We start from the raw sequence: 15,553 nt of genomic DNA on the forward strand, positions 1-15,553 counted from the left end.
GTCCTCTGGTAAGTAGGTTAGCCAAAGTTTAACCTCAACCTGAAAATCTCAACCTGAAAATCCGTACTCTCGGTTTTGTAATCCGCAGGTTTGGTTTTAGAATCTGTGCATATGGTTTGGCACCCTGTGTGAAAAACAATTTCAACTTAAAAATCCATACTCTCAGTTTTGTGATCTGTGCGTATGGTTGTTGCTATAGGAGCTAGCCATTAATCAATTAAATATCTAAACATCTAGTGTGGTTCACAACATAATAAAGTTATGTCCAAACAAATGATTATCATTGCTTAGTAACTGAAGGAATATAGCAGAAGGGCACACCGTGCAGTCTATTAAAAGCTCATTATTAAAGTGCCTTGTCCTTCTTTCATGAATTTTAAGATGCATTTTATAAAAGCAATATGGCACTCAAAATCATGGTATATCATGAATACTGGCATGGAGAGGTGGGTTCTCTGCTTCAGATTATGCCAGACACAGCTAGCCATGCCAACATTCATGATATAGGCCACCACCCTTGTACCATATTGCTTTAAAGGTCCCATATTGTGGAAAATGACATGTCCCTTGTTATGTGGGTTATAAAGGAGTTGAAGATGCTATGAAAACACACCGTCCCCAAATTAATCAACACAATCCGTTTGAAGAAAATGTGAAGTTTGGTGAAGTTGTGACATCACAGCTATACACTCATTTACTTCAGCATGGCCCACATTGTAGCCAGAACAAATCCAAGCGCTTGCCATTCAGTTCATTGGAGGTAGCCAGCCAATAAGAACAGAGGTGCACTGATATCAATGAGCCTTGAAGACGCAGTCACTAAAACCTGTTCCTCTAAAACAGCCTATTCTTGGTAAAGCACATGAGAGGTGCTGGATTAAGATTGTTGTTGGTGCTTAAAGCCACACAAACATCTTATGGATATCAGGACCCAAAACACTGGATAACACTGTAAAATATGGGACCTTTAATATTTACCCCACTCCTTGGAGTGAGAATTGTAGCCATGACGCTTCTGTATCTGTCCTACAAATAACCTCTTTTTTCATTTTTTTTATTTTATTTTTTACTAATGGATTTAACATTCCAACCCCCGAGTGATCTAGCTGAGAAACTGTGAGCATGGATTGCAAAACTGCAAAAAAGTGTAGGGATCGGAAAACCAAGTGTACTTATATTACAAAACTGAGAGTACAGATTTCCACATTGACATTTTTTTCCCACCTAGGGTGCCTTGGGGGGGGGCACCATTGGAATCCTCTGCTGGCAGCCGCTGTGTTTAATTGACCATTTCCCCATTTCCCTGGGTCTCAACAAGCAGCACGCAAGTCTGAGACAGCAGCATACATTCCAAAATGGAGGATGAAGGAAAAAAAAGACAACACATTCACTCAGCAGATGAAAGGCGGTTGTGTCCGCAGCGTGAGGAGACCTGAATCCGATCCAGGTTGGAGCAGACTCTGCAGGCTGCTGAAAACACCGAGCCCAAAGGCTCAGCTGCCTCAGAGAGCACACTGCCGTCTCTCACAGCCTCAGACATGCAGGGGTCTGTGCGTCCAGTGTGCGTTTCTGAGGAATGCTGTCCATTCATGTGACTGTCTGCCATGGTCAACGTGCCTGTGTGTCCTTCTCATGAATGCATGTGTGTGCGTGTGATTTGTATACAGAGAAAATGTGCTTGTTCTTCTCATGAATGTGCGTGTGTGGACAGAATGTGTGCTTGTCTTTCTGTAAGTGTGTTCAGTGCGTGCTTCAGAGAAGATCACTCTTCATATTCTATCCGTTTCTCAAAGCCAAAGACACTCATTTGTTGTACCCGGGAAAATCACGCTCACTTTCTCTTCAGAAACCCAGTCTTGGGTGCATTTCAGAAAGCAAAATGCACTCACCTTAGTTTATTTATTTGTCAGGGACAATGTTGATCTAAATTAATGACAGATGCTTTGCACCAGAGTTGAGCTCCTAGCTAGTTTCCATCTGTAGTTCCAGGGCAGGTTGATATAAAAAAACCTGTCCCTCTGAAACAATGTTCCTGTGCGTGCTTCCGCCTCAGCTGCCTGGAGCTATGTTTGTGTTCAACAGAGGGTAGAAAGGTACTTGTCCCTCAGAAATGGTGCTTGTTTGAGACGGGGACACTCACTTGGAGAATCGCTCGGCGATGGCATTGCCCCTCCCGCGGGTGGGGACCAGAGACAGCTCTCTGGCTGTGATGCGCAGGGACTGGGAGGCCCACTGCCTCCGGCTGAACGGGCTGGATTCCATGGCTTCTTTCTGGGGCTCTCGCTCTCCCTGCAGGCCGTCTGCATGGAACACACGCAACACAGGGTTTCCATTTAAACACTACTTCTGTTGAAAAATTCAGTTTTGAGTGTCACATCGGCATCACAGCTTGATAAAAATCCAATTTCATGCAACAAGAAAAGACCTTTGATTAGTCTTTAACATGGTGTTAAGTTATCCACTTGATATCATTCCACATTGTTCCCATGTCACATCTGGGAGTCTCCTCCCAGTTCGCCTGGGCACCAACACAGACAAGTTGCAGAAGGACAGTGAACAATCAAAGACTGTCAGAAAGCTATTCTCTTTCAAAATGAGCCCTATACTTTCTCCAACAACTAACTGGGATACATTATTAGGTAGTGGTACAAGATCATATACTTGTATTACCATTCATTACTTGTTTTTTTACCAACAAACACTTTGCCAGTGTCTGCAGATATCTAACCACCTGAAACTGACAGATATTAATGAGGGTACGTTTTGTCCTTTAGGCCTTAGTAATGAGATGTGCACGTGTATGAGGGAGCTTTAGGATGGACTGGGAGCGTCATATCGGATGTCATGCTGTTTTGGCACAGAATCAAGGAGTATCGCATTTACCATCAGTGACATTGATGGTGACCTACGGAATAAGCTTGCAGGCTAGCCAAAGGGTGCTGAATGGGACAAAGCACAACAGAACGAGTTTGAAAGGAGAGAAAAATAAATAACATATAGAGAAAAGAGAAAGTAAGAGACAGGTAGATCACGGTTAGGTAAAGCAATGAGAGATGGAGAGAAAGAGAGTGAGAGAGTGGTATAGATAGAGAGGGGGATAAATAGAGGGAGAGATGGAGATGGAGACAGTGTGGAGGGGGAATGAAGAGAACGGGAAGGAAAGGAATAAAGGCAGAGAGATAGAGAAGAGAGGAGTCAGCGTGCGTGTCAGCCGTGCTTCTCCCTGAGCACCGTGAGGCAGCCCTGCTCGTAGCAGATAAGCCCTCTCCATGATAAACGTCGACAGCTTCTCAGATTATTCCTGGCATGGGCCGTCTGGAGCCGGCGGACAAGCAGAAACACGCGCTCCTACCTGCGCTGTAATTTACGGATTATCTCATATGGAGGCTGGGGTGGGGGTGCAGGGGAGCGGGGGAGTCTATTCTGAATTACTGCGCAGTCAAGTTTATTTATTTATTTAATTTTTTTCTTTTGGGTTGCTGCAATTGTCGTCCTGCGCCAACACGATGGCAGCTCTTCCGTCCCCCCAGACCACACAATGGAGAGACCTTTATACAGTACATAAAGGCTAGCCAACAACAGCGTGATAAGCCACGAAAAAACGTCATTCCCATTAAAAGAAGGCGGCTTCCTGCTAACCAGAAAAAGCATATCAGTGGTGGCTGGGTTGTGGCAGAAACCGCCTTTCAAATCCAATTCATAATTTGTCATTGATGTGCAAGCAATACAGCAGACCTGTGGATTTGATTTGATTACTGGACAAAGAATTGAAAGACAAGCAAGCTGAGTAAGGTCAAGCAAACACATTTTCACAAAAGCTCAGGAGCTGCTCACAATGAGTATGACCATAACTCTGACAGTAATGGGCACACTGGGCATGACCTCAACATAACCACGTATGTATATTCTTTTCACAGTGTCAGGAAAAAGGGTCATATCCCTCTTCACAAACCTTTTAGAGCCATGTGATTCTCCACCATACCATGCACACAGGGAAAGAATCACTAATTTCATACATATAGTTGACGGTGGTATCATGTGATTCCCAGACGACTGAACTGAAAGGCAACGCGCACTGGGGAATTGTGAATGCCCAAAGTACTCCTTCTGTATTGACACAGACCGTGCTTGCTAAACACACACCTGCTAAGCCACTGACTCATTCACACCGAGGTCACATGGGTATCAACCTCGAGAGCCGTAATCCTTGGTGGCAGCAGACTGAATTCCTTAACCTGTCCATTTTCTGACAGGTTAAACGTGCATCGCCACAATCATCCAGCATGCTGCTCAAAAGGCTGGACTGATTCACAATGAAACATTAAGTCATTAAGTCTTAATAGTAGTCAAAGATAAAACAATTAACTGAAAGGATGCGATAGTCATTTGCTCAGAATACATTAATTCTACACTGTTCTGCTGCTTATTACAGTATGTCCAACATAACTGCCCCAGTTATCACCCTGAGCCCCCTCAGATCCTACAGGCAGTAACAGTCGTCCATAGCAGATCAAGCCATTCCAGGTCACATGATAAACGTGTTTGTATGTCAACAACAAGCAGCTTTGGCTTTCTTCTTCAGGCGTTGGCTCGACTTTTTCAGCATTAGAACATCCCACCTCCAGGACTTGCACATCCTGTCCTCAGGTTACACTGAGAATGCTCCATAGGTCTACAGAGGCAATAATCCAGTTACTGTAAGCCAATTGGTTCACAGGCACCAACCATTTTGCTGTGCTCTCTTGTTTTAAATTGGGTGTTCCTCATAAAGGCTAACATTTAATAATGTGAGTGGAACACCCTGAAGCACCCAGCCAGAACTACACATCCTTTCACAGATTCCTTAACTTGCCTTGGTGGTATTGAATTTCAGCAAACCCCTGTATATGCCTAGATACAAAAGCAGTCTGAAAAGTGTTTCTCAAAGAGAACCAATGGATGGCAAGTCGACAATCTTCCCATTTTACAAGGCTAATAATTTGGGGTTCATTACAAAATATTTCTAAATGTTATAGATAATAAAGAGAAATCTGTACCCCGGACTAGTTTCACATTCCTGACATGCTTTGATTCAGATGTGAAAAATGTGAAAAAATGTTTTTCAAGGTAACACCACAGCAAGTAATACTTTGCTGAGGGTGCCTGTTTAAGTGTTACAGGGTACATACTGTACACTGCTTCCAAAATGTACCTCATACCGCTCACATTCCAATGAACCATGGGAAATGGCATAATATTTATACTTGTGGTGTGATTGCTGATTAGACGGGCAAAATATATGCACAAAAACTGACTTTGATAAAAGTCCATATGAAACATTCACATTTCAGGCAATATAAGAATATTTGCTTGAAAACCTAAGCAACAGTTTGAAATCAAAAACCAGAAAGAATATCAGGGGAGTGACAAAAGAGCAGGCCTCCCAACAATCTGCTTCTCTCCTTGTGGTAACATCAAAACAGCCACCCTCATTCCTTAATTTCCTCTTTCATTCCGCCTCTCCAGAGGGAGCAGAATGCCCCCGTAGTCCCCCTCCTCTGCTGCCTTGTTTATTTAATTTATACTTTTGCCAGCAAGAAAAATACAGCCTGGAAAAAAAAGGAAGTACACAAAGAAGGAGCAGAGCTACGCACTGGTAGCACTACAGGCTGGGGGAAAGTTCACATGCCACGTAACGTCCAGGAGGAGGGGGCGAGCAGCGCGATGCAGGCTCTCGCGGGCCCCTGGCCAGCTACCTGAATGGAACAGGAAGTTGCACAAGCGCCGTCTTGTGTAACATCACCTCAAACACGCACCCCGCCCAGGGGGCAGGAAGCCCCTTCAGCACAGGAGCGCCTCAGAAATGTACTACTGATCACCATATGCCAATTCCAATCACAGACAAACACACATGAAATGTCCAAACTCGCCAATTAAAGGTTAGCTGGATATTTTAAAAAAATCACTTTGGAAACATAAGGTCAACATGAAACATTAAGGGATAAGTTTTTGTATTGTTAAAAGACCTTTTGTCAGCACAAAAGGTAATCTTTCACCAGGGTGATCTGAAGTGAAATCTAGCTCAATGCTGACTTGTGCTTATCCTGTAAAATGTGAATACATTATATTGCTCCAAGTTCTAGCTGAAAGGCTCTAACTATTTTACATCTTTATTGATACTTTGACAGGGGCATTTCAGAATTGCGTCTGCACCAAAACAAATCCTGTGCCCCTTGGCAACCTCTAAAATTGAGATTGCATAACATTTAATACTTCATCCATTAGAAGACACGTTTACAATTGGGCCAAGGCAATGCATTTTGAAACGTAAATGTAAGGCACTGCAGAGAACATACCTGTAAGCAACTAATAATTACAAAAAAAATGTAAAAACTTTTCTTTAAAAAACGGAAATGGATTGTATGGACTCATTCAATAATATATTTGAAACAAATAGTTGAATATATGAAGACACTCCAAACATATTTCCTACTATATGCAAATATGTTTATCCTTGCTGAATAGTAGATTCTGATGTTTAGATTCAGATACAACCAGTAACCAATAATTCATATTTTGCAATATATTTCTATATATACAGTTCTCAACACACAGTTCCTTATTTCACAAGTAAGTTTCACAAGTTTCATCAGTGTTGTGTGTTGAATATTGAATATATTGTGAATATTATCATAATATGATCATAACAGCCAGTCGTCACAAAACATGAAAAGCCAAGAATGTGAATATATAGGATCTTCATGCATGGAATTTTTTGTTGTTGTTGAGTTTATCCTCCCAAAACTACATTTGTTCATGTTGCTATGTGTATGTCAGACATAAAATATGACTTGTACATTATTATTCACATGATTAATCCAAGCTTGGCAAGTGTAGCCTTTGAAATCATAATGTACAGTAGTCCCTGACTGATGGTCACTGACATGTACTCAAACCTAGTGACCTGTAGTACATCTTACTACAGATTTTTAGGCTCATTCCGTCCCTTCAGGAGAAGATTTTCCAGTTTTCCAGCCATGCTACTTTGTAACCAAGTTAAGTAAAAGTTGATTGACTGGTTAGTGGACAAGTATGAGCAATAGAGTGGAATTTAGCATTACTTGTATCTTGGATAGGAACGGAAGCAACAACCAGAGTACGGTATGTTTCTTAAAGGTTTCTGAGTTGGGTTTCTCATTGGTTGTTGGTTTATTTTTGTGTAATTGCATGCGTTATCATATAATACTGCATATTCAATTCATCAATTGAATACAATTAGATTTCATTTTTATTAGTAAATTATATTAATGCTAATTTCATGCATTTATTTTCTTCTAAATTTTATGTCTGATCTATGCTTTGGGGTACTGTTGGCAGCAGTTGTATGGGGCTATGAAAAGTGGATTCCTGTATTATCCATTTCTAATCACAAGTATGCTGAACCGGACAAATGAGCAGCAGTGTCAACCACAGAACCCAGTCTCAACCAACTTACACTGCTCTCTCAGCATCAAACCTGAAAGCTAGCAACAGCTAATAGCCTCATAGCAGTGAACAGTCAAATACATGTAACATACAGAGAACACTTGTATTGTTAAAGAGGGGAAAAGTCAAAGGAAATCTACAAACGTATGCCTCGGAGTCATGGAGAGGGGAGGAAGTCAGAAAAATGAAGGGGGAAAAAAAAGTAAACAGTCCACACCCAATCAGACACAAGCTGCCCACAGGCTAGCAATATGGAAGAAAATGCAAAAGACCACACAACGTGATTTGAAAAGTCAACACGGCCCCCAGGTGTGTCTGCTCTACAGCACACAGACAGAAACCAAAAGATGTCCTTTGGACAGATGTACGGACGGGAAAGTGGACCCGTGACGTCACCTGAAGCAGTGGATTGGGTGTCGTGGAGCCACCAGACCCGCTCCTTCTAGGGTTTCAAGGCAAGTGACTGAATAATGGCAGATCGGCAGGCAAATTCACAGAGACACCCAGTTAATTACAGTCCACAAAAATTACACGGAGAGAAATTAACCGATACAAAGTGCCGGTGAACGGAATCCCAAAAAGTCTGAGTATCACCGTGTTACATAACACGCACCCGGGAGTCAGAAGTGACGACTGCCCGGAAAAATTCAACGAGGTTCACTGGTGGAGACCATCTAATAAACCGTCTCCCTGAGCTTTAAAGAGAACTGACCATTCCATGCACTCACCTGTACAGTTTCTCTAGTTCTTATATGCACTTATTTCTTGTTTTATTTTATTATTATCTGCCTGTTCACATTGGCATTCCTTTGGTTGAGTCTTCTTTCTCTTTCCCTTCTTACTCCTCTCCTGCTCTAGGTGGTTTCAGAATAACCTTGCAGTACCTGTTGCACTGTGTGCCGGGGGAAGGGAGGGAGGGAGGGGGCGGGGACTGGGTGCAGGAGGGAGGAGGCTCAAACCATGTGACTATATGTACCAATAAGGCATCGTCTCTCACCTGCCAGGTGAGTAACCATCTCCCCTGTGCACTGTATATGTGTGTGTGTAAGAGAGAAAGAGAGAGAGGAATGAATGAATGAAGACAGACACCCCAAGGTAAATGATCAGTCATTTAGCCATTTATCAGCTTTTTTAAACATATTTAAGTCAGTAATTATTTAAATTATTTAATATTTATTTTAGGACCCAATGCCACTCAGTGAAAAAAAGAGTAGGGGCTTGTGGCAGCACAGTGTCTTCATTATGCAGAGCAATGGCAGAGAGTGGGAACAGATGGAGAGGAAAGAAAAGGCTCATGTTTCCCTCTGTAGTGCGAAACTGGACCTGGAGACAGGAGCCCTCCCCAGGGGCCCCGGCAGTGTCTCCTGCAGGACCCAGCACTGGTGCTCTGAGCTTCAGCATTTCGGCCCACACCGCACCGCACAGCCTTTCTGCTCACGTATGCACCAGCACAATGGCCTTTGTTGGGCCGATAATTGCAGCCTCCACCCTATCTGTGTTCTAATGTCAAAGTCAGCAGTATCACCTCTCTCCTCACGCAAGCTCTGAATTCTCAGCTCAACTCCTTACCTTAAACCCCCAATTCATACAACGCAGGCATTTAAGCCAAACTCCCGTTGACCCATCTCTTTTACCCAAACGCTTACCAACGGGCCAAATTCCCTGCCATACCTTGAACCCGCTTCACCCTCGCTAAACATACTCTTACTCAAAGGGTAATTCACCTGACTCAAGCTTTTACCTTGATCTCTATTCACCCAAATCAAGCTGTTATCCTAAATGAGCTCACCCAAATTCTTGTTGAATGGGGAAAAATCCTATCTAAAAAATCCTATTCACATATTAATGAGGTTCCCTTTTCAGCTCTTCAGACCACATAGCCACAGGCTTAACTGTTTGATGTTTGTGTTCCATTCTGATGGGACTTTAAAGTGTCCATTCCATTTCTGCTGGAGCCAGGTGTAAACACTCCAAATCCACCTACATATAATATACACTCAGTGAGCACTTTTAGGCATTTATTAGGCCTATTCTTTCTGCTGCTATAGCCTATCCACATAGAGGTTTGACACATTGTGTGTCCAGAGATGCTCTTCTGCATACCCCTGTTGTAATGCGTGGTTATTTGCTTTACTGGCACTTTTGACCAGTCTGGCCCTTCTCCGCTGACCTCACTCATAAACAATATGTTTCTGCCTGCAGAACTACTGCCCCCTGGATGTTTTTGTTTTTCCGCACTATTCTGAGTAAACTCTAGAGTAAACTCAGGAGATCAGCAATTACAGAAATACTCCAACCAGCCTGCCTGGCACCAACAATCAGCCCACGGTCAAAATCACCAAGATCACATTTTGTCCCCCATTCTGATGGTTGATGTGAACATTAACTGAATCTCTTGACCTATATCTGCATGATGTTATGCATTGCACTGCTGCCACATAATTGGCTGATTAGATAATCACATGAATAAGTAGGGGTACAGTTGTTCCTAATAAAGTGCAAGGGGAGTGTATATTGCCTCAGGAAAACTGGACTGATTCAGGATCTTGATATACAACGACACCTATTAACACAAATCAGACACCAGGCTTGAATGATGATGAGCACGGTTTGCAAGTCAGGCAAGCACAGATATGAGTCAGAGGAGGACTCAAATGGCAGACATGCGAGTGCCAGATGGAAATGCTCCAATCCCTGGACAAGAGGCAATAGTGCATCACTCTTCTGGACTGGCAACCACAGAGGACTCCATACCTAACCGTGGGGCCCATTTGTGCACTCGAACAGGTCAGAGTCAACCAGGCATTGCAAAAGAATTCCTATCGGAGAACGTGTAAGTAATAGTGCTGTCCTTGGGATTTGAAGCCACTCAAAGCCCAGTGGGGAGTGGCAGAGCGGACAGACAGTAAGTAACTGCATGAGAAAGCTCTGCTAGAGTATACCAGTCACAGGGGGCAGGGGCAGAACCTGAATGAGGTGCAAATATCATTCCAGAGACCTAGTTTACCTCTACTATGTAAAACATAGATTTCATAACCATTCCACCAGTACAGATATTCAAATGCAATCCTTCCTTATCCATTTCTCATTACAGATCAGATATTCATAAGTCTCCCTCCTACCAGATCACCAGGTGGCTCTGCTGCTTCTTTACTTAAAAAAATATTTTGCCTATATTTGCCTATCTTGTACAATTTATTGATTCAGAATCCATCTGAAAAGGTTTTATTTTTGTGCAAAGGCTATACTTACGATCATTGATTAGAAAAGAATATATGGCCTCACTCTGTGTACCATAAGTAACCCCATACCCGATTAGTGGGCAACTCCTAACCTTGGTCCTGGTCAGTGAGGATGAATACGTATTTCACGAAAGGCGACGAAGCCACAGTGAAGACATTGTTGTCCCCTACGATGCAGTGGAGGATGAGTCATTGGTGGTAAGCAGGGCTGAAAGATGCTTTTATGGCGGTAAAGACAGCCTTTGCACAAACCAGACTGGCAGCTCTGGGAGACTCCCCACCAACAGACCCAGGGCTCCATTGTGTCAAATCGCCAAATTAAAAGAGATTAGCGGAACCCAAAAGAGCGGCCTGTCTGTGCTCCAGAAGCTAATGTCCGTTAACGCTAACTCCCATCTGGGGGCTTACTTTGGTGGCCTGTCTTACATTGCAGTCATGACCAAAATAAATCAAAATAAGAAACATAACAAATGTAGGGATAAAATGGAAGGATCGCACTTAGAAGGGCTTAGATTTCTGGCTGAAATGCATTTACTTTGTAATTGATTGTTGATTTAATCAATATTTATTAATTATTTAATTATCAATGATTTTCTTATGTTCCAACAGTCAGACAGCTTTTTAAACAATAAACAAAAGCAACAAAACTCACTACTGTCTTTCGATCAGCTGTAGGCAAATAGCCTGAATGTTTTGTCTAAGACAGTAAAAGCTCAGGCTGAATGAGCACTAGGTGCTAGGTGTTAATACCACTACCATTGAGCTGCATGTACAGTTTTGGTTGGGTATCAAAGTTAATCTAATTTCAATGTGTCATTTTTACTTTCATAATTTCAGCATGAAAACCTCAGTAATACGCACTGTCATTTTGAAAACAAGGAGAAGAAAAAAAGAAATATGCAACACTTTGAAGAATGTTGTAACCGTGACAGGAATGTGTTCTTGGCAACATGGTAGTAACAGTGTCAACAAAATGAGCCCACAGTACAGGAATGTAACTTCTATATACAGCGCACACACACACACACACACACACACACAGGCCGATAATGCCTCCCACTTCTTGCTAGAAGAGCATCCCAACGAGCAGCATTAGAGCACCGTATCTTAATGCCACAACAGCTTTACAACTGGGCATCAACAAATATTAATACTGTACATTTCTTCTATGTTCCTGCTGAAAAGAATCAGGGCTCATAAGGAAAATAACTGGAAGCAGAAGTAATCACAAATCTGTGAGCAAGCACTGAGGAACTACTCATGTTCAGAGTGATAAAGATTCTAATTTAAGTTCTGTGATTAAAGGTTCATATACGGCATATTCTAGTCTGTTGGGCAATCTTTAAAAAGTATGAAGCAGTTACATACAATTCAGTTGACATGGAATGGCCCAGGTTATTAAATCAGGGGTGCCCATAATTGTGAAACCTGTTTATTCAATCTATCAATCAAACTTTATTTATAAAATCCGCACAGCTGTTGGGCCCTTGAGCAAGGCCCTTAACCCTGCATTACTCCAGGAGACGATTGTCTTCTGCTAGTCTAATCAACTGTACGTTGCTCTGGATAAGAGCGTCAGCTAAATGCCATTAATGTAATGTAATGTAACAGTGACACAGTGTTTTCAACAGTTTGTTTGCTGGAGTATAGAGCTAAAACTAAAAATGTGTCACTGTCCAAATACTTACAGACTGCACTGTACCATCTCTCTTTCTCTCACAGATTGTTATTGTGAAATTAAATCAACATCTAAGAACATACTTCATTCAAACTTTCAATACATTTTACAAAATATTAATATCTCAAGTCTCAAGTTATTCATCTTAAATTATCATAATGAATACCAACTATAGTACATCAGATCCAAATATTATAAGCAATGTATTATTATTTTAATAATCTAGTTACAAATAAAATGGCAACATCTAAAAAATGGTCTATTGTGAATACAAGAGAAGAGACATGTTGGTTCAAACGTGAGCAATACGTTTTGGACCGAAAGGCATGGTAATTAAGCTCTTTTTAATAGTGGCTCAGATCCGACTCCACCTGCAAGCTTGCGTATGAGGATGCGCTTTGGCCCTTCGACAGGTTTGTAGTAGCTAATTAATCTCAGGTGTCTTGTCCACACGACACAAATTTCCCATGTGGAACAAATCAGTGACCCATAGTAGCACCATGACAACTTCTAATCGAGTAAACAAAAACAGACCCATTGTTGATCAGCTCCATTGAAATCCCTTGTTAAAAATCCTATGAAAATGGCTGATCTCCAAAGAGACATTAAATCCACTATTAGGGTGATTCCACGATTAGGGCGCCATTTGTGCCACACTGATATTACTGTACATGTACAAATATGCAGGTAAAGTAAATTACTTTTTACACTTAAGTAAAGTGTCCTTTACAAGAACCGAAATGTGAGTTTCAGATAAACAGCTTATAATACGAATTAAACCTACCTACAGCACCTATAAAACAGTATTGTTATCAGTTCCAGCCCACTGTGAATAAACTTTACCTTGATAGATAATAATTAAAATCCATCATGAATTGTATTAGTTTTGCATTATTGTGGGAATCCATTTGATATATCATACTTGAAACCAATTTTTTTGTAATTCATTATATGTTATAAACAAATATTTTTCAGTTGTGCAATAATATTCACTCAACCCTGTTGCCTGAGCACATTCACCTCCATTAAATAGTTTTTAATAATCCACAAGTCACAGGTTCAACGTAAAGTTACCTCATCTGAATTTCCTGAAAGTCATGGGAAAAAGAAATATAAGCTCTCATTCTTTTTTCTGTATTTTCACTGATATTGTGATATTGACTAAGAAGGTCACTTTCAAAGTACAACCCTTTAACCAAAATTTTAGGTAAATTATCAGTGTCCTTATTGTCCTCGTGTCATTAGTTACCCACATTTTGTATGTGCTAATTCTATGTCAAAATTGTTATCCTATCAAGTTCTTAAATTATTTTAACATGTATGCATTCATTTCTTTAAAATGAACATTTGATTATTAATTTTATTGGGGAGAAATAAAGGCTTTATTTAACACAGTTATAACTGATTATGCCTACTACCGAGTGGAGTTAGCCTATACGACCGATGAAGACGTTCTTAAGGGACCTGATTTACAAAGGTGCGGCATGCTTCGAAACTGCGGTGCTTCGAGGAAGCGCTAACGTCCCCTGTCCCACACCGTTCTGTAGGGGGTTATTTAATTAAAAACTAAGCCTGACTATTCAGTCAGTTTCCAAGGGAGAGTAGCCTAGTTCAGTGGCCAACTATAAACCAGCAGTAGCAGTGAAAGGGAATGGGCGAAACGGAGCAATTGAACGCATTCCATGGAGTCCGGCCTGCAATATAAATCATGTGATGTGCAGGCAGCACCTGCTTCCTTTGTGACTCTTTTCAAAAGATGGAAAGAAAAAGAAGCAATGGCCTCGTCTGTCCTGGCTGGCTGTACTGTGTCGTGATCCAAGATACCGCTGCGTGGACTCCAAATCCCAGATAATACAAGAACATCATAGTGAAATGAGCACCGCGCTGCATTCAAATTGCTTCGGCCTATTCAAAAGGGACCCCTGATGCGGTCAAGGTCCTAGGACAGTCTGTATTCTGCACGTATTGCGCATACGTTAAAAAAAATTTTTAATGGCTGAAGCTATATTTATTTTTGGTTTTCTCAGTTGAAACGGTTTAGGTTCATTGTTTATCCAATGAAGCATTTTCCACAGTAATCAAGTAATTTTGTGATAATAATCCAATTAATTATAATTAATGATAACAATAACAACAACAACAATAATAATAATAATAATAATAATAATAATAATAATAATAATAATTATTATTATTATTATTATTATTATTATTATTATAATAATAATAATTATTATTATTATTATAACTAATAGAAGTCTGGTCACAAATAATGATACTGTAAGCTACCCATTGACAATGAGTACCCTACATTAGGCTACTGTTTAAGTTCCGAAATTACATTTACGTCTATTGGTTATTTCCTGCCAGCATTCAGTTGATTTGCTAATTATATATAAAGAATACAATTATAGCTAATAAGAAGTATTCAAACATATCTATGTTTTGGAACGCATGCATCTCGGAGAAAAATCCACACGTGGATTAGGCTATGTTAATCAAAGTTATCAAGCACCGAAGACATAACGTACTGTGTCCTTTATCTTAGAAAATTGTACAATTCAAAAGCAATAGTTGCGTACAAGAAAAGTAAAAACAAACCCATAGACTCAGACTATGCACTTACTTCAACAGGTGTTGCGCCTCCACTCTCCAATTCCTTGTATTTGCCCCAAGCCGGCCCCCAGTAATGCCTGTCAGCTTGCTAATGGGATATTGTGAAGGCGTTTGTTCCGCCACGATGGATTGCTTCACTGAAAAGACTTCTTAAAATTAAACGAGTAACCCTGGTTGTCTACCTTCTCCAGTAAGACGTTGACGTTTCTCGACTTCTGAGTCCATACCTCCCGCGGTTCATTTCAGGTTTCACATGGGGCGGGACAAAAATATCAATGAGCCGGGTTTTTTGTGTGTGTGTGTGTCTTAAAGCTACAGTCTTGTCACAGAAACAGAAGCATTTCTCTTGAGTAGGAGCCCACACGAAGTTTTCCCTTATTGCACTTACAGTCTATAGTTCTACACAGTAGTCTAATTCAAACAAATATTTGTCTTGTGTGGTTCTCATTATCACATTCGATCGGATTGCGTATATTCAATGATTAATAATACAATGTATACAAAAGTAACAATTTGACTAGGCATTTGCACTTAATACTACCATGGTACCCTC

At 41.0% G+C, this 15,553-nt stretch overlaps 1 protein-coding gene across 2 annotated transcripts in view; it reads right to left on the reverse strand.

Annotated features, from left to right (window-relative positions):
- LOC133109352 (LIM domain and actin-binding protein 1-like) overlaps positions 1 to 15,233 on the reverse strand; it is a 33,573-nt gene extending 18,340 nt beyond the window's left edge. Inside the window, exons 1-2 of one of the 2 annotated variants that reach the window (XM_061218641.1) lie at positions 15,011 to 15,233; positions 2,141 to 2,300 (exon numbers count right to left, since the gene is read on the reverse strand). In XM_061218641.1, the coding sequence (XP_061074625.1) occupies positions 2,141 to 2,262 (122 nt within the window). In that variant the 5' untranslated portion in view covers positions 2,263 to 2,300; positions 15,011 to 15,233. Of the gene's footprint in view, positions 1 to 2,140; positions 2,301 to 8,192; positions 8,334 to 15,010 lie in introns of those variants that run through there. The other variant, XM_061218642.1, reaches the window with a different exon arrangement.
- Positions 15,234 to 15,553: the final 320 nt, after the last annotated feature.

Source organism: Conger conger, chromosome 14 (genome assembly GCF_963514075.1).
Source record: "Conger conger chromosome 14, fConCon1.1, whole genome shotgun sequence".
NCBI classification, from domain to species: domain Eukaryota; kingdom Metazoa; phylum Chordata; class Actinopteri; order Anguilliformes; family Congridae; genus Conger; species Conger conger.